This window comes from Mustela lutreola, chromosome 1 (genome assembly GCF_030435805.1).
Source record: "Mustela lutreola isolate mMusLut2 chromosome 1, mMusLut2.pri, whole genome shotgun sequence".
Taxonomy (NCBI): domain Eukaryota; kingdom Metazoa; phylum Chordata; class Mammalia; order Carnivora; family Mustelidae; genus Mustela; species Mustela lutreola.
This window is the reverse complement of record NC_081290.1, coordinates 183,881,231-183,899,311: the sequence shown is the minus strand read 5'-3', so window position 1 is coordinate 183,899,311 and position 18,081 is coordinate 183,881,231. Positions and strand designations below refer to the sequence as shown.

Sequence of the window (18,081 nt, the reverse complement as noted above, 5' to 3'; positions counted from 1 at the left end):
TTTTAAAAAGGCACTAGTGAGGGGCGCCTGGGTGGTTCGGTGTGTTAAAGCCTCTGCCTTCGGCTCAGGTCATGATCCCAGGGTCCTGGGATTGAACCCCGCATTGGGCTCTCTGCTCAGCAGGGGGCCTGCTTCTCTCTCTCTCTCTCTCTCTCTGCCTGCCTCTCTACCTACTTGTGATCTCTGTCTGTCAAATAAATAAATAAATAAATAAATAAAATCTTTTAAAAAAAAGGCACTAGTGATGTAAAAATGGGGGACATAAGACATAACATGGAGGTAGAATCTATAAGGCTCTGGATGCTTGAATGGGGAATGAGAGAGGGGGAGCCAAAATAATTCCCTGGTTTCTGGTCTCGAGAACTGTATAAACTTATAAATATTAAAAATAAAAAAGAATGGTTAATATACATAAAAGAGATCTGTGGAATTCACCTAGATATGGAATACCTTAGGAGAGAAAATAATTTGAGACAGAAGATTATGAATACAGTTGTATATTGTGTATATTAAGTATATTATGAATACAGGTATACTGAGTTTGTGGCCCTCTGGGAATTCAAACGGAGATACTCAATACGTAGTTAGTTACATACATTCAGAGCTCTGGAGACACAACTAGTATGCAAGTAGAGATTTAGAATATGGAAGTGCATTAAGTGAGAGCTGCTGTTCTGGGAGTGATAAGACCATTTCAGGTTAGCCAAAAGAAACTGGGGGATGGCTAACAACAGAATCATTAGGAAGGCAAACTTAAGGGATTGGCAGAGAAAGATGAGCTCATAAAAGAAACAAAGAAGGGGCATCTGGGTGGCTGGGCCCAGCTGGGCCCCTCTCCCTCTCTCTGTAGTGCCAGGGCCTCTCTATAGGGTGTTTCCATTGGGCAGCTGGATTTACAGACTCCAGGAAGGAGTATTCCACAACACAGGAGGTGAAAGCTGCCAGTTTCTTAGAGCCTGGGCCTAGGAACCTGAGTAGTGTTACTTTCGCCATATTTTGGGGATCAAAGAAATTGCAGAGTCTGTCTACATTTAAAAGGAAGGGGCATAAACTTCCACCTTTTGGTAAGAGGGGGTTCAACGAATTTGTGGCCTTCTTTAATCCTCCACAGAAATTGACAGAAAGGGAGAAGAATATACAGGTAATCTCTAAAATTTATAAGGGATTAATAGCTTTAGTAGCTGGACTATACAAAGAACCCCTCCAAATCAACAAAAAAGGCAGCTTCTCCAATAGAAAAAAACGTGGACAATGACTGTGCGTATGAAATTTATAGAAGTGGAAACTAGAGAGCCAACATGCATACAAAAAAATGCTGAAAATATGGGGCGCCTGGGTGGCTCAGTTGGTTGGACGACTGCCTTCGGCTCAGGTCATGATCCCGGAGTCCTGGGATCGAGTCCCGCGTCGGGCTCCCAGCATCACGGGGAGTCTGCTTCTCCCTCTGACCTTCTCATTGCTCATGTTCTCTCTCACTGTCTCTCTCTCAAATAAATAAATAAAATCTTTAAAAAAAAATGCTGAAAATAATCGCTAGTCAGTGAAATGCAAATCAAAGTAACAACATGCTATTATTTTATGAAAGGCTTTCTCGATGGTACATTAGTGAGAGTTTGGGCCAGACAATTCTTCGTTGTGCGGGCTCTTCTGTGCATTGCAGGATGTTTAGCGGCACCCCTGGCCTTTATCCAGTAGTAGACATACCAGTTGTAACAATCAAAAATGTCTCTAGACATTGCCAATTATCTTCTGAAGGACAAAATTGCTCACTGCTTTGCATACCTATCAGCTTGGCAAAAAATAGAAAGTTGGTTAATGCTAAGTATTGGCAGAGATATGGCAACATGGGAGCCTCAGGCATTGCTGGTGGATGTGTGGGCAGCACAGCCATTCTCTAGAACAGCCAATTTAAATATACCATTACCTCATCACCCAGCAATTCAGTCTCTACAAAAAGCCATATATGAGAATGTTCTCTGCAGCTTTGTTTGACAGTGGGGAGTCGGGAGATGAACTACAAAGTGATGCCGAACACTCCACCTACCAGGAAAGGATAGACATTTTTCTCAGTGTACATGATACATTCTGCAAGGAAAACCATACATTAGACCACAAACAAGTCTTAATACATTTTATTTTATTTTTTAAAGTTTTGTTTATTTGAGAGAGAGAGCATGAGCTGGAGGGGCAGAGGGAAAGGGAGACTCTCAAGCAGACTCCTCAATAAGCACATAGCACATGGGGCCTGATCTCACAACCCAGAGACGATGACCTAGGCCAAAATCAAGAGTCAGTTGCCTAACGTGGGGCTTAAACTCATAGCCCCAAGATCAAGTCACATGTTCTTCTGACTGAGCCAGCCAGGTGTCCCAGGAAGAAACATTTCTTCATCTATTCTATGAGGCTAGTACTGCTCTGATACAAAGCCAAAGAAAGATATTACAAGAAAGGAAAAATATAGACTAATACTCTTCCTGAATATTGATGCTAAAATCAACAGCATGCTAGCAAACTGAATTTAGCAGCATATTAAGAGGATACATTACAACCAGATGATATTTATTGCTGGAATTCAAAGCTGATTCAACATAAAAAAATCAATATAACATACCATATTAACAGAACAAAGGGGGGAAAATGATCATCTCAAATGATGCAGAACAAACATTTGACAGAATTCAGCAACTTCTCATGACAAAAACACTGAACTAGAAATAGAAGTAAATTACCTCAACAAAATAAAGACCATATATGAAAAACTCACAGATGACATCATAGTAGGTGGTGAAGATTGAAAGCTTCTCCTTAGGGGCGCATGGGTGGCTCAGTCGGTCAAGTGTCTGCCTTAGGGTCAAGTCATGATCCCAGGGTCCTGGGATCCCTGTTGGGTAGGAAGCTGGCCTCTCCTCTCCCACTCCCACTGCTTGTGTTCCCTCTTTCACTGTCTCTCTCTGACAAATAAATAGATAGGGTCTTTTAACGGGAAATAAAAAAGCTTTTCCTTAAATATCAGGATCAAGACAGGAATGTTCACTTTCACCACTTCTATTTAATATATTATTGGCAGTTCTAGCCAGAGAAATTAGGCAAGAAAAAGAAAAGCGTCCAAATTGGAAAGGAAGTAATGAAATTATCTCTGTTTACAGATGACATGTGGAGAACCCTAGAGATTACACAAAAAACTCTCTAGGGCTAATAAAGAAACACACCAAAGTTGCAGGATTCAAGACCACCACACAAAAATCAGCTACATTTCTCTATGCTAATAAGGAATAATCCCAAAAAGAAATTAAGAAAACAAATCTACAATAGCATCAAAAAATACTGTGGAAAAAACTTAGCTAAAGAGGCAAAATAAAACATGCCTGAAAGAACTTAAAGACACAAATAAATGGAAATCCATTACGTGTTCATGGACTAGAAGACTTAATATTGTCATGATATCAGTACTACCTAAAGCAATCTACAGGGGCACCTGGGTGGCTCAGTGGGTTAAGCCTCTGCTTTATGCAGCTAATAATATAGATTTAATGATTGGGTAGGAGAATTAGAGGAGATAATGCATTAAAAACTGCCTCATTCAATGGCTGACAAGAATTGGCAGTCAAGGGGCACCTGAGTGGCTCAGTGGGTAAAGTCTCTGCCTTCAGCTCAGGTCATGATCCCAGGGTCCTGGGATGGAGCCCTGCATCAGGCTCTCTGCTCCGTGGGGAGCCTGCTTCCCCCTCTCTCTGCCTGCCTCTCTGCCTACTTGTTATCTCCCTATCTGTCAAATAAATAAATAAAGTCTGAGCCACCCAGGTACCCCATGAATAGCCAAAATAATCTTTAAAAAGAAAAGCAAAGTTGGGAGATTCATATTTCTTAATTTCAAAACTTATTACAAACTACAGTAGTAAAAAAAACAGTGGGGTATTGGTATAAAAACAGATATATAGACCAATGGAATAAAATACAAAGGCCAGAAATAAACCATTGTGTAAATGGTTAAATGATGTTTGGCAAAGATACCAAGTCCATTCAATGGGAGAATGTGCAGTCTTTTCAACAAATGATGCTGAATATGCAAAAAATGAAGCTGGACCCTTACCTTACACCATATAAAAAGTTAATTCCAAAAGGATCAAAGACTTAACTACAAGGGCAATAATTGTAGACTCTTTGAAGAAAACACATGGGAAAAATTAATAATATTGACTTTGGCAAGGAGTGCTTGGATATGACACCAAAAGTTTAGGCAACAATAGTTAAAAGAGATAAGCCACCCTTCATCAAAACTGAAAACTTTCAAGCATCAAAGGGCACTGTTGAAAGAGTGAAAGTAGAATCCACAGAATGGGAGAAAATATTTACAAATCCTGTATCCTGTATCTGACTAGGAATTAATATCCAGAATATATAAGGTACTCCTACAACAAAAGGGAAAATGACCAATTCAAAAATGGCAAAGTATTTGAATAAATGTTTCTCCAAAGATATACAAATAGCTAAAAAGCACATGAAGATACTCAAGATCACTAGCCAGTAGGGAGGTGTAAATCTAAACCACAATGGTATCATTCTGTACCCGCTAGGATGGTTACTATAAAAACAAAAAACAAAGTAAGTGTCAGTAAGGATGTGAAAACTTAGAATCCTTGTGCATTGCTGGTGGCAATGTAAAAAAAAAAAAAAAAAAAAGTGGAAAACAGATGAGCATCTCTAAACTGTTAAACACAAAATGACCACATGATCAGGCAGTTCCACTTCTGGGTATATTCCCAAAAAAACTGAAAGTGGGGACTCAAACAGATACTTGTACATCAATGTTCATAACAGCATTGCTCACGACAGACAAAAGGTGAAAACAACACAAGGATCCATTAACAGATGAATGGAGCAGCAAAATGCAGTAAATACACAATGGAATATTATTCAGTCTTAAAAGGAATATATCTTATAATATTGATGAAACTTGAAAACATGCTAACAAAATAAACCAGACACAAAAGGACAAATATGACATGAATCATCTTTTATGTGTTTCCTAGAATAGGCAAATTCGTAGAAACAGGAAGTAGAACAGTGGTTATTAGTAGAATAATGGTTACTAGGAGAAGGGGGAATGAGAAGTCTGTTTAAATGGTACAGAGCTTCAGTTTGGGATAATGACAAAGTTCTGGAAATAGTGCTAATAGTTGCACAACTCTGTGAATATATTTAATCCCACTGAATTGTACACTTAAAAATAGTTAAACTGGGGTGGGGGATGCCTGGCTGGCTCAGGTGAGTAAGAGCGTGTGACTCTTGATCTCAGGGTTGTAAGCTCAAGTCCCAAGTTGGGCAACTGACTCTTGATTTTGGCTCAGGTTGTGACTTCAGGGTTGTGGGATTGAGCCCCACCTCGGGCTCTATGCTCAGTGTGGAATCTGCTTGTCCCTCCTCTCCCTCAACCCCTCCCAAATAAACAAATAAAATCTTAAAAATTAAAAAAGAAATCTTTTAAAAAAATCATTAAAATGGTAAGTTTATGCTATATATGTTTTACTACAATTTTAAAAATATCCTGGATAGACAGGAAATAAAATAGGATATGTAACATGTAAACTTAAAATATGTGCCAATAAAATAGTGTTTGTATTTCTTTTTTTTTTTTAAGATTTTATTTATTTATTTATTTGACAGACAGAGATCACAAGTAGGCAGAGAGGCAGGCAGAGAGAGAGAGAGGAGGAAGCAGGCTCTCTGCAGAGCAGAGAGCCCGATGCGGGGCTTGATCCCAGAACCCTGGGATCATGGCCTGAGCCGAAGGCGAGGCTTTAACCCACTGAGCCACCCAGGCGCCCCTAACTCAAATTCTTTTTTAAAAGAGATTTATTTATTTACCTGAGAGAGAGCACGCATGTACACATGAGTGGGCAGAGCAGAGGGAGAGAGCATCTAGGGGGGCCTCACTGCTGACCACGGAGCCTGATGTGGGGCTCAGTCTCATGACTCTGAGATCATGACCTGAGCTGAAATCAAGAGTTAGATGCTTAACTGACTGAGTCATTCAGGTGTCCCAATCACTCAAACTCTGCAGTTGATCTAACAATGCAGTGCTGTTTCCACCAATGCCCTAATGGTATCTTTCTGTGAAACTGGACAAGGTGGTCCCAAAATTTATATAAAACGGCAACTGGTTAAAAATAGCTCAAGACACTCTTGAAGAAAAACAACGTGAAAGTATCTCATTTATTAGATATTAATATTTACAAAATTATCATAATTACAATAGTGAGGTAATTAAGGCATTGTGTTAAGATAACATATGTAATGACAGACCAATGGAATGTTTTAGAGAGCCTGGAAACAGGCCTAAGTACACAGACAGCTGATTTATAGTAAAAATGGTGTTCAAGAGCAGTGGAGAAAATAGTGTTTTCAATAATTAATGCTAGGAAAACTGGATAGTCATACAGAAAAAAAAAAAAAAAAAAAGAAACTCAGTTACTACCTAACATCATACACAACATAAATCACGTATCTGTGTCTGTAACATAAAATAGTGAAAGTCTGTGAGGAAATACATGGGAAACATCTCCCATCTATCATATTGTCATAATAAACAGGAGAGAAAATAAAAAAAGGAAAATATTGGTAACTTTAAACCCGTTGGGGCACCTAGATGGCTCAGGTGTTAAGCATCTGCCTTTAGCTCAGGTCATGATCCTGGGGGTCCTGGGATGGAGCCCCGCATCGGGCTCTCTACTCAGTGGGAAGCCTGCTTCTCCTTCTTCCACTCCCTCTGCTTGTGTTCCCTCTCTCACTCTCTCTGTCAAATAAATAAATAAAATCTTAAAACAAAAATTTTAAAAACCTGTTAAAATTTAGACTGTTCCTCCCAAACTATTCCCAACTATTCCCAATCCTGTCTCAATTCCTACCAGTTCCCCACTTTGAAAGACCCTACTTAAACCAACAGAGCCCTTACCCCAAATCTCTAAAAATACCCTAGTTCCCCCTCCCCTTTTAAAGATTGTATTTATTTATGACAGAGAGAGAGTGAGAGAAGGAACACAAGCACAGGGGAGCTGCAGAGGAAGCAGCAGGCTCCCTGATGAGCAGGGAGTCCGATATGGGGCTTGATCCCAGAACTCTGGGATGATGATCTGAGCAGAGGAAAGGCAGACACTCAACTGACTGAGTGACCCAGGTGCCCCATATCTCCCCCTTTCCCCCCAAAAGATTTATTCATTGGTGGGGGGGGGCAAGCACAAGCCAGGGGAAGGGCAGAGGGAGAAGCAGACTCCCCATGGAGCAGGGAGCCTGAGGTGGGGGGGGGGGCTCAATCCCAGACCCCTGAGATCATGACCTGAGGTTCCATCCCAGGACCCTGGGATCATGACCTGAGCTGAGGGCAGATGCTTAACCAACTGAGTCAGCCAGGCGCCCCAACATCCCCCTTCTGAATTCTCACCAAGATTGTATTAAGTTGATGTGCTTCCTTGCTACAGGTTTAATAACTCAGTTTTGTTTGATAAACAGGTTTCCTTGATGGTCTTTGTGGGTGAATAAAAAATTGACAGTCCTTCCCTTTTTAAGATATATACTGAAATCTTTATAGAAGAAAGGGTTTAACTTCTGAGATCTGCTCCAAAATTAATTAAAGAAATAGAGAACTTATGTAGGGATAGTTAAGATCAATCATAAATTGTTGAAGGTATGTAGTAGTATATGGGAATTCATTATATTACTCTAATTTTATGTTTTAAATCCACTATAATAATTATAAAAACTTATTTTTCTCTTTTTTTTTGTCCTAGGAGGGCATGTTCATTAAGGTCACAAAAGAGTTACAATATCTGACTGTGACTGCCAGGCTCACATCCAGGAAGCACCTAGCCAATGATAACCGAACTCAGGCTGGATTTTGGAGTTCCACCTTGGATGGAAGGTAGGGAGGGGCAAAGTAGTAGCAGATTTGAACTAATTCTTTTAATCTCCTCCTACTACAACCTTGTAATATAGAACTAAGAGCAGATATTAACTTAAATCTGACATCTAAGTTTTGATTAAAACAAAAAAAGAGGGTAGGGAATATTTTTCTGTGCTTTCTTTATTCAGAGAGTGAAACTGTTATAGTCAGCTAGATTCTTAGTTGTGCTTAGAATATGCTCCGTCCTACAATTTACTTTGGAAAAATGAAGGTTCTTATTCTTTCTTAGAACCGTGGACCCTGAAATTGGCAGTTACTACGATTCCACATATATGGGGAGTGATGCCCAGTTTGAGGCTCTGAGTAGCTGGTCATGTAAGTTGACTTTTCTGTGCATTTGTACCGAGGAGGATCCAGTTCCGGTTGATGTCCTGGAAACCAGTGAGGCTCTCTCTTAAATCCTGAGGGAAGAGAGAAGAGAAGAGAAGGAAAGACAAGTGGAATCAGTCAAGAACAAGGACCCTTAGTGACTGGTCTTGCTCTTACTTCTGAGGTAAAATTTCCGAGTCTAGTGAGTCCTGTAAAAATTGAGAAAGAAAAATCAGGGGCACCTGGATGGCTCAGTTGGTTAAGAGTCTGCCTTTGGCTCAGGTCATGATCCCTGGGTCCTGGGATCAACTCCTGCATTGGGCTCCCTGCTCTGTGGGGAAGCTTCTTCTCCCTCTCCCCCTGCCTGCCGCACCCCCTGCATGTGCATATGCTCTCTCTGTCAAATAAATACATAAAATCTTAAAAATAGAGAAAAATCATTTACTTATTCACTCATTCAGTTTTCTTCTATTTGAGCTCCTTCCATGTTCCAGGCACTGAGCTACGACCTGAGAATATAAAGATTGAAAAGAACAGTCCACCTACTATGAGTTGAAAGTGGCATTTTGTTGTTGTAGCTCGTATCATATGTTGTTTCAAAGTAGTGTCCAAACTGGAAAGAAAAAGTAATCGGTTAAAAATATAGGGGTCTACACTTAATGTTGGCAAATAAAGGACACAATGATATGAATTTTAACAGACTCTGTCATATTTTGGATTAACTAAAGGTCTATATGTTGTTAGTCTACATTCTATTAACTTTCATATCCTTTGTTAACTTGTTTGTTAGGAGACACTTAAGGGCAAAAATGCAGATAAATTACAAGTCTAGGTAGGCAGCCTGAATCAGAAGACATATATGTAAAAGGGTACGGCTCATACTTTTACTACTTTGCTATTCTACTTGATAGTAAAATAAGACAGCCAGTCCAGTGAAAGACTGAACAGAGAAGCCCGAGAGGTCTCAGCATGGAAGTTATTAGATTCCTACCTCTAAAATGGCCAGTGGCATTTCTTTTGCTAAGGGAAGGAACCAGAAGAGAAAGTTAGATTACCTGGGAAGGCAAGGGTTTGGGCTTCACAATATTCCTTAGGTCATATCTTTCCTGGTTCCAGTTTCCCATCAGGGTACAGTTTGAATAGGCATTCTCATTGGTGGTACATCTCCATCCATACTGGAAAAACTTGGATGTATCATTCCAATCTGTCCATACTTCGGCATGGCCATCTGCATTAATGAGGCTGCCATAGTGTGGGTTTGCTAGGAAATAGGCAAGGTGCTGTCTCTGCCAAAAGGTGAGAACAGAAAATCTAGTTGAAAAAACTAGGGAACAGAAAAGGCATTCGTCCCTTTCTCACCCTTGGCCAAGTATCACATTAGCCCATCTTACTAAGGATCTAGGCTTTCTTCCCAATATAACTGTGGTTCTGTTTCTTCTCCCCTGGCCCATGAATCCTTTGATCTACTCAATCAAAAGTAGCACATGGCTATGTACAGTAAATGCCCCCCCCCAAAAGACAGGAAAACTTTTAATATCCCCAATACTATATGGAAAGCTAGTTATATGTTCAGGAAATTTTGAGATGTAGGAGTTTAAGGACTAAGGATATTGCTATAGTCAAAGAGAATAGGGAAAAGTGAAAGTTGGATAAATAGATAACACAACAAAGGGTCAATAAATAAGTTTCCTTCTTTCTGGACTCAGTTCAAATGCCACTTCTTACATGGTATCTTCCAAGTTAACTTCTCTTTCCTTTGTCTCACACAGCATGGAATCTTTATACCTTTAGCTTTCTATCATATGTTAGAATTCTTCAAGTACGTGTTGAATCTCCTATGTTGAACTGTATGACATCCCTTGAGGACAGGCCCTGTGTCTTATTACCATACTTTCTCCTTCTGCCAGCTCTCCCAATAAATGGTGCTTTGCACATATCAGGTGACCAATGTCTGAATTTCAATCTTTTGTAAGGAATTAAATGCATAGCCATTTTTATTTTGGGCCAAAATGACTGTGCTCCCTTGGCTGGAGGGCAAGACAATACCTTCACTGGAGAAGAGCATTTTGATGCTGAGTGGCTTGTGTTGTTTGAAGAATTTGTGGGAAAGTGACAGAAAGTATTATTCAGCTGTTCCATTTTCTTTAAAGGAAGAGGTATCACCAATCTTGGCCTTCCCGTTCTCCAAGCAAATGAGGAATGTAGGTCACACAGATCACCATGGCCAGGAGGCCATGATTTGGAAGTCACCACCCACCTAGCCACCTTTCCACAGGTAGGGTTAAAGTCAATACTGTAGCCCTCATACCATGTACCTTTGTGAAGAGAGATGTGTGCACTGATGTCAACAAATAGCATGATGACTAAAGAGTAATTCCTGCAAAGTCTGACAAGCCTAGTACTCACACTGCAGACCAAGGCGACACTTTCCTTGGGGCTGTAAAGACAGGCATCACCATCCACTAAGTTGCCCAAGCCCAAAACATGCAGCTTATCTTTAACTCTGAATTCTCTTTCAGTGCCTTATATCTATCCAAACTCTAGGTCTTACTGATTTTTGAATTAGACCACTACCCTCCAACCCCACTGCCAATTTCGTTTAGATCACTACCAGCTTTTGTCAACATTCTTGGTGCAGTTGCCTCTCTGATCTCTGTGCCATCAGCCTTGGTCTTCTCCAATCCTTTTTCTATAGGAAAGAAGAATAATGTGAAAATGAAAATCTAATTGTGGTATCTTCCTATTGAAAAGCTGGCCACTTTTACAATAAGACTCAGGCTGTTAAAATGGCTTACGATGTTCTATATGACCTGGCTCCTGCTTACGTCTTTGTTCTCCTCTGTTACCCACTCTCCCTCCAACTACATTTCAGCCAAACTCAACTCTTCTGTTTCTCCACCAAGTATTTGCAAATACTGATCCTCCTGCCTCTTCACTTATCTTTACCCAGGTCAGGTGTACACTCCCTTTCCCCCTTAGACTTATTTTTTAAAAATATTTTATTTATTTGAGAGAGAGAGAGAGAGAGAGAACAAGCAGGGGGAGCAGCAGGCAGAGGGAAGGGAGAAGCAGACGCCTCGCTGAGCTAGGAGCCTGATGCAGAGCTGGGATCATGACCTCAGCAGAAGGCAGACTCGTAAGTGACTGAGTCCCCCAGAATTCAGGTTCACTTCATTTAGGGAATCTTTCCACTTCCTCCCAGAAGTTGGTGAGGTTCTAAATCCTTCTGTGCCCTACAGCACCCTGAATGACTCCTCATAGCACCGCGTCCCGTTGTACCAGAATTGCCTCTTCTGCTGTGCCGTCTCCATCACACTTTAAGTTCAGGCCACATCTTATTCATCCATGTACTTGGCCTCCCTCACAGTGGCCTCCCACACAACGGGCACTCAGTATTTCCTGAATGAATAAAGGGCAGGAGATAGAAGCACCTGGAGAAATCCCGAGCAGCAGAGACAATGGACAGTAGCCATTTCAGACGAGAGGAGGCTACCCTCTGTGACAGCAACAAGCCGGACACAGCCCAACCTCTCGACTTCAGCCCCGCCCTTTTCCTTTCACTCAGAACTCGCCTCTCCCGGGGTCTGTCCCTGTGCGGTAGTGACTACTTGTGACCTCATGCAGGTGTGACGAAATCGCTCACGGCCGCCGTTGGGCAAAAAGGCGTTTATTTTAACACTCCTGAAGGTGTGAAGGAGTGAGGGGAAAGAGTGATCGATGTCTCGCGTTCGCTCTCATGCCTATCTCCCCCTCTGAAGCCGCGGCACCAGTTGCTCAAGACAACTGGACGCTGTCGGTGCATCATCAATCGGCGACGCAGGAAGAAGAGGTCCGCAGGGTCCCCCACGGAGGAAGTGACGTAAGAAACTGGCGCCTCCGAGGACGCGAGAGACGAGCTGGTAGAGGCCATGGCCCCTCGGCGCCTCCTGTTGGTTGGGGAGGGTAATTTCTCCTTCGCCGCCGCTCTGAGCGAGACCCTGGAAGCGAGCACCCGTGTAACCGCCACCTGCCTCCAGCGCTCGGCCGACGTGGCCGGGAATCCGGTGGCCCGGGAGAATCTGCGGCGCCTGCTCGAGCGAGGTAGCGAGGCCATCCCCTCCGCGCAGCAACCCCCTCGCCCCGCCCCGCTACTGGCGCGGCCCGAACTGGAAAGGGAGGGGAAGTGTAGGTTGCCTTGGAGCGTCCGGTTCCCCGAAAACCGGCTGTGGGCTTGGACCGGGGTTGTCTTGCACGGTCCAAGTCAGGGAGGGATTCAGGTCTTGAGACACCCATCTGTCTGTATTTCGTGCCAGGTACCGAGGTGCGTTTTGGTGTGGACTGCACCCAGCTGGCAGACGCCTTCAAACCGCAGCATAGAGAGTTTGATCGAATTTATTTTAATTTTCCGCACTGTGGACGAAAAGCTGGAGTAGCTAAGAACCGGGAACTGCTTGCCAAGTTTTTCCAGAGGTGAGGAAAGGAGACCACTCACAAGTAAAATGTTTAAGATCGACATTACATAGTTTCTGCACTCACACATTTTAGTTTTGGGAAATAAGGCATACGTGTTTAAGTTACTGTGGTAGGTTGAGAGAGACTATGACGCTCCAGAGGAACCCACAGTCTAGTTGGGAAAGCAGAATCCTAAATGTTAAATAAAGTACAAATAGTGTGTAAGCTCTTGGGCGTGTCAAAGAAGGCTCACTCACCTATTTGGGATAATGCAGAATAATGGTAGCCAGAATAATCTAATGGCTAAAAGCATGGATTCAAAATCCCTACCTACCACTTATAGTTGTGTGATTTGGGGTAAGCTTATTTGGTCCTTACTTGCTTTTGCTTCTTTATCCATAAACTGAGGATATTTACAGTAACTACCTCAAATTAATGTGAACTTAAAAGAGTGCTTTAGGGGCACCTGGGTCGCCCAGTTGTTGGGCATCTGCCTTCTGCTCAGGTTATGGTGCCAGGATCCAGCCCCACATGGGGCTCCCTGCTCAGTGAAGACCCTGCTTCTCCCTCTCCCACTCCCCTTGTTTGTGTTCCCTCTCTCGCTGTGTCTCTCTGTGTCAAATAAATAAATAAAATCTTAAAAAAACAAAAACAAACCCAGTGCTTTCCACTATTATACCAAAACACGTGGTACTCTTGGAGGTCTCTAGAGGCCATAGTTGTCAAGAAACTTTTCACACAGCCAAGGTTTTAAGTTAGTATTTGAAATACAGAATTTTAATAGGAAGGGAGTGAAAAGAACAGCTTTCTAAACTGGGAAGAACAGCCCAGTCAGTGAATCATGTATAGGAACTTGGCAGGCACTGACCTTTCTATGACATTAGATGAACAATGCAGTTACAAAACCAGATAATACCCTGGTCAGCCCGTAGTATCAGTTATGAGTTGAGCACAGAATTTACATTCTTACTTCTTTCTCTGCCTGTTTGAAATCTATAGACCTTTATAAATAGATACGATTGGATTTTAGTTATTTCACACCCGAAGTAGGTATATACAAATTTCTTCTTATGGTAACTTCAACTTATTTCTGATAAATGGCTGATGTGCTCCTCTCCATGTCAGCTGTAAGGATGTTCTTGCAGATGAAGGAGAAGTCCATGTGGCGTTGTGCAGAGGACAAGGTGGGACTCCTGCTGATAAGCCCAGGAGAGAATGGCACAACAGCTGGCAAGTGGTTGCCATGGCAGCTCTGGGGGGATTCATTTTAAGTGACGTGCATCCCTTTGGCTGTGAGGCTGTGCCAGGGTACAAGTGCACTGGATATAGGTGAGTAATAACAGACATTTAAGTCTTTTTCATCTCTTACACTAATAATGAAAAAAATCTCTGAGGCCAATTTTCCCCTACCACTTTCCTGCTTTAGTCTCTAAAAAGACTGGCTTTTAAAAATAATGACAGTAAATTAATTAATTAAGAAAATGACAGACTCCATACTTGGTGACTCTTTTGCCAGGAGTCAAGATAAGCCCTTTCATGTAGAAGGTGCTTTGAACCATATCTTCACTCGGAGCTTACCCTTTGAAGGTTCACAACCCAGAATCTTCAGGATCAAACTGGGTGACCGGTGGTTTTCCTTTCCAGAACCAGAAGCGCTTGTAGGAAAGTTGAACAGGTAACCTGCTGTTTTACCAGAAATTACTTCTGTCTCTAGCTGTATCCTGATTGGCTTGATGCCAACCGTGTATTGAATGGATGCTATATAAATTGTTAACGATGTTGGTGCTCTGAATACTTGTCAGTCTGGCCTTATACAAGCCTTTTTAGAATTAAAATTTGTCTGATACATCATACAAATGGTGGCTGTCAGAGTTCTGAAACACATGATATCTGTTTCTGGTAGGTAATTTTTTAAATTTGCTTTTAGGATCACTTTAAGGATAATTCTTTTCTGTATTCTTTGTGCTTTTAATTCTAGATCCATTATAATCATTTATTACTTGAAGTTAAAAAGTTATTTTTATGTGTGTTTAAACAGAGGTTTCTTGGAAGCACCTTCATGTCATCCTGTCAAAACCATTAATGAGAAACTCATTGCTGAATTGGGCAAAGCTTTCCCTTTGAAGAGGCTGAAGTGTTCCTTCCCTTTGCTGCCAGAGGGAAGCCCTAGTGTTCTCACTTCCTGGAACTGTGACTGTTTGTCAGCTGCCTTTTGGATTAGTCTCTGTGAAGATAACTCAAATTCTGAGTCCCTGACTAGTGGGACAACACAAGACATAGAAGACTTCCTAGAGTTATTTTCAGAATTTAGCCTTCTCAAGGATTCTGGAAGAGATAGCAAGCAAGAAACTCATGAAGAAATCTGTGGCCAAACCAAGCTCTTCCTTAGACCTTCTCTCCTAGTTCATGTTCAGGCTGTCATCCAAGCACCAGACTTCCTCCCAGGTTCTGTGCACGTCCTCAGCGGACCTGTCTTTCGGAAGTGCCGCATCTTGCCTTTCACAATGCCAGCATTCCATGAGACTTTATTTATCCTTGGGTTTAATAAAAATCTGAAGGATAGTTATCTTCAGTCACTACTGGATCACCTGAAGGACACTCTGGATAGCCTTCTGAACCAGACATGGTTGGAGGACTCTAAGCTGAGCAGTTCAGTGGAATTTGTCTTTCAACCAAACGGAAACGATTATATTATTAATGTGAAGTCTCATAATTTTGGCTCAGATTGTGCCAAGGATCTCATTATTGGGTCTGTCACTACATCTGCTACAAGCATTGTGCACAGGGACCAGTGTTTTATGTTTGTGTCTGTGAACTTGGACCTACTAGCCATGCTTGTCTGGGGTATCTCTGACTGGAGGATGTTGTGGACCTTTGACCACCGTTTCCTGAAGCATTTTGTTCCTGGGAAAATAGAATCCTTTAAAAGCTATTCCCTGTATCCCCCATGCTATGTGCATGATATTAGTTTTTGGTTAGATGAGAAGAAAGAATTTGATGAACTAGAGTTTCACACAGTGGCCCGAGCAGTGTCCCAGGACACTGTCATATCCATACAATTCCTTAGTAGTTTTCAGCATCCAGAGACTCAACAGGTCAGTCTCTGCTACAGATTGACTTACCAGACATGTGACAAGGCCCTCACTCAGCAGCAGGTGGCATCAATGCAGTCCCAGTTTAGGAAGGAGATTCAGCAAAGACTACATGTAACACCTCGGTAGTTTAGTGAATTTACCTTGTGGGTATGGGTGCAGGTGCAGATGAAAAAGACCAATTTGGGGGCGCCTGGGTGGCTCAGTCGGTTAAGCCTCTGCCTTCGGCTCAGGTCATCGTCTCAGGGTCCTGGGATGGAGCCCCACATCGGGCTCCCTGCTCAGCAGGGAGTCTGCTTCTCTCTCCCTCTGCCCATTCCCCCCTGCTTGTGTGCACTTTCTCTCTCTCTCTCTCAAATAAAATCTTAAAAAGAAAAGAAAAGACCAATTTGTAACTTGTAGTCCTTTCTGGACTGTGTTTTTTTGTGAAATCTTTACCTTGTGACTCTAGCCAATGTTAGTTGGTGCTAAATGAACTTGGGGCTCTATCACTTAAACTCACAGACTATAATGTGATTGGTAACCTTTGATATTATACCGAATTTTCCTGAGTCATGACTAGGAACACTAACAAAACATTATCTTGTACTTTAGATGCTTCACTCATGAAGATGCAATAGAACTTCAGTGTCATATTTATATTTTTTCCCTACTGCCAATTCCTCTTCTTTAACCCAATATGTATTATCTCACTAAGTCAACTTATGAGAGTGGTTTTTGGAGTCAGACCAATATTTATTAGCTTGGGTAAGTTGAAAGTGCTCGATAATTGGTATTGGTACCATCATGATAACATTTATTCCATGGGTGACTACTGTTGAAGTCATGGAACTAATTAATATCAGATTTAGAGTTCACACTTGGGTTTGTCTGACTCTAAAGCCCATGTTCCTTCTCCCATTGTTACTTCTTCCAGTCTTCACTAGTAACCTCTCTGCTGTGATTAAACTTTGGTCTCCTAGATGCTGGAGCCTTCTGTTGGAAGCATCTCTCAGAGACACTGGGAGATTGGCTCAGCCCAAGACTCCACAGAATGGAGTCCTCTAATGTTAATTAATGTATGTTTCTGTTAATGAATGGTTAGGCTCTGCAGATTGGAATTATATTGTAAACTCTTGGGAGGAAGTAACTGTCTTATTTGTTCTTGTATTCGGAGAAGAGCATGTAGAGGCAAGAATGGAAGTGAAGATACAAACTCGGAGGTAATTAAGGTAATGCCAGTGAGCGGTAATGGTGACTGGACCAGGATGGTAAGATGTTGTTGGGCTGGGTGATACTTAAAAGGTTTTGCTGATGAAATATATGTGTATGGGTGAAACCGGAATCAAGCAGGACTGACTTTGTGTTTTTTGACCTGGAAGAACAGAAGTATCATTAATGAGTATGGAAAAATTGGCATAACATTTTGGGGAGTGGGGTGAAGAATCAAGGCACCTCTTATGGACACATTTATTGCTTGTCTTTCTACCCAGACTATAAGCTAATTGCGGGCAGGCAATGTGATTTATATCTTGTTTTAATTTTTTTTTTAATTTTTTATTTTTTATAAACATATATTTTTATCCCCAGGGGTACAGGTCTGTGAATCATCAGGTTTACACACTTCACAGCACTCACCAAAGCACATACCCTCCCCAATGTCCATGATCCCATCCCCTTCCCCCAAACCCCCTCCCCCCAGCAACCCTCAGTTTGTTTTGTGAGATTAAGAGTCACTTATGGTTTGTCTCGCTCCCAATCCCATCTTGTTTCATTGATTCTTCTCCTACCCACTTAAGCCCCCTGATATGAAGAAGTGGTGATGCAACATGGGGGCTTGTTTTAATTTTTATTAGAGCGCGCACGCACGCGCGCACGCACGCGCACACACACACACACACACACACACACACTGGGCAGGCATTGGGGGTGTTGCAGAGGCAGAGGGAGAGAGAGAATCTTAGGTAGGCTCCATGCCCAGGTCTGAGCCCAGTGTGGAGCTCCATTTCACGAACCTGAGCCAAAAACACCTATCAGCCATTAACCTGCAGAGCCACCCAAGCATCCCTGATGTATAGCTTTCTTCTATCCCTAGTGTTGCCTACTACATGGACAAGGTAGTGTTTGAGCTAGAACTTAAAATAAGGACAGTGATAGGATGGGAGGATTGTCAGGCGAGGAGGACGTCCATTCCAGGCAGAGGTATAGATAAAGGAGCACCGGGGCACTTTTCAGGCTATTTGGTTGGAATGTAAATGTGTATAGGAAAGTGGTGGAGAGAAGATTAGAAAAGTAGGTTAGGCCTGGATTTAG

General features: G+C 42.1%; 2 protein-coding genes across 5 annotated transcripts; one reads left to right on the top strand and one right to left on the bottom strand.

Annotated features, from left to right (window-relative positions):
• Nucleotides 1–6,183: 6,183 nt before the first annotated feature.
• Nucleotides 6,184–12,064, bottom strand: CFAP68 (cilia and flagella associated protein 68). 3 transcript variants are annotated; one of them, XM_059180423.1, is made up of 4 exons: nt 11,698–12,054; nt 9,322–9,552; nt 8,813–8,879; nt 6,184–8,358 (listed from the first exon to the last, which is right to left on the bottom strand). In XM_059180423.1, the coding sequence occupies exons 1-4, from the start codon at nt 11,737–11,739 to the stop codon at nt 8,183–8,185; spliced, it is 516 nt and encodes a 171-aa protein (XP_059036406.1). In that variant the 5' UTR covers nt 11,740–12,054; the 3' UTR covers nt 6,184–8,182. The 3 variants fall into 3 exon arrangements, with proteins under 3 accessions (XP_059036406.1, XP_059036396.1, XP_059036415.1); XM_059180413.1 differs by lacking the exon at nt 11,698–12,054 and adding an exon at nt 10,313–10,828; XM_059180432.1 differs by lacking the exon at nt 8,813–8,879 and having other exon boundaries at nt 8,269–8,358; nt 11,698–12,064.
• A 12-nt stretch (nt 12,065–12,076) lies between these two features.
• Nucleotides 12,077–16,171, top strand: FDXACB1 (ferredoxin-fold anticodon binding domain containing 1). Of its 2 annotated transcripts, XM_059180377.1 has the most exons (5): nt 12,077–12,346; nt 12,559–12,715; nt 13,823–14,026; nt 14,214–14,372; nt 14,736–16,171. In XM_059180377.1, exons 1-5 carry the CDS (start codon nt 12,175–12,177, stop codon nt 15,916–15,918), a joined length of 1,875 nt encoding a protein of 624 aa, XP_059036360.1. In that variant the 5' UTR covers nt 12,077–12,174; the 3' UTR covers nt 15,919–16,171. The 2 variants fall into 2 exon arrangements, with proteins under 2 accessions (XP_059036360.1, XP_059036369.1); XM_059180386.1 differs by lacking the exon at nt 14,214–14,372.
• The last annotated feature ends 1,910 nt before the right edge of the window (nt 16,172–18,081 follow it).

What these genes read in the sequence shown, in the direction of transcription:
- CFAP68 (XM_059180413.1), bottom strand. Translation starts at nt 10,624, where the DNA reads ATGCTATTTGTTGACATCAGTGCACACATCTCTCTTCACAAAGGTACA. An exon ending in AATGCTCTTCTCCAGTGAAG is followed by an intron (nt 9,553 to 10,312) that starts GTATTGTCTTGC and finishes ACCTTTTGGCAG; the next exon opens with AGACAGCACCTTGCCTATTT. An exon ending in AATGCCACTTTCAACTCATA is followed by an intron (nt 8,359 to 8,812) that starts GTAGGTGGACTG and finishes CTCTTCCCTCAG; the next exon opens with GATTTAAGAGAGAGCCTCAC.
- FDXACB1 (XM_059180377.1), top strand. Translation starts at nt 12,175, where the DNA reads ATGGCCCCTCGGCGCCTCCTGTTGGTTGGGGAGGGTAATTTCTCCTTC. An exon ending in CTTGCCAAGTTTTTCCAGAG is followed by an intron (nt 12,716 to 13,822) that starts GTGAGGAAAGGA and finishes TCTCCATGTCAG; the next exon opens with CTGTAAGGATGTTCTTGCAG. An exon ending in TACAAGTGCACTGGATATAG is followed by an intron (nt 14,027 to 14,213) that starts GTGAGTAATAAC and finishes CTCTTTTGCCAG; the next exon opens with GAGTCAAGATAAGCCCTTTC.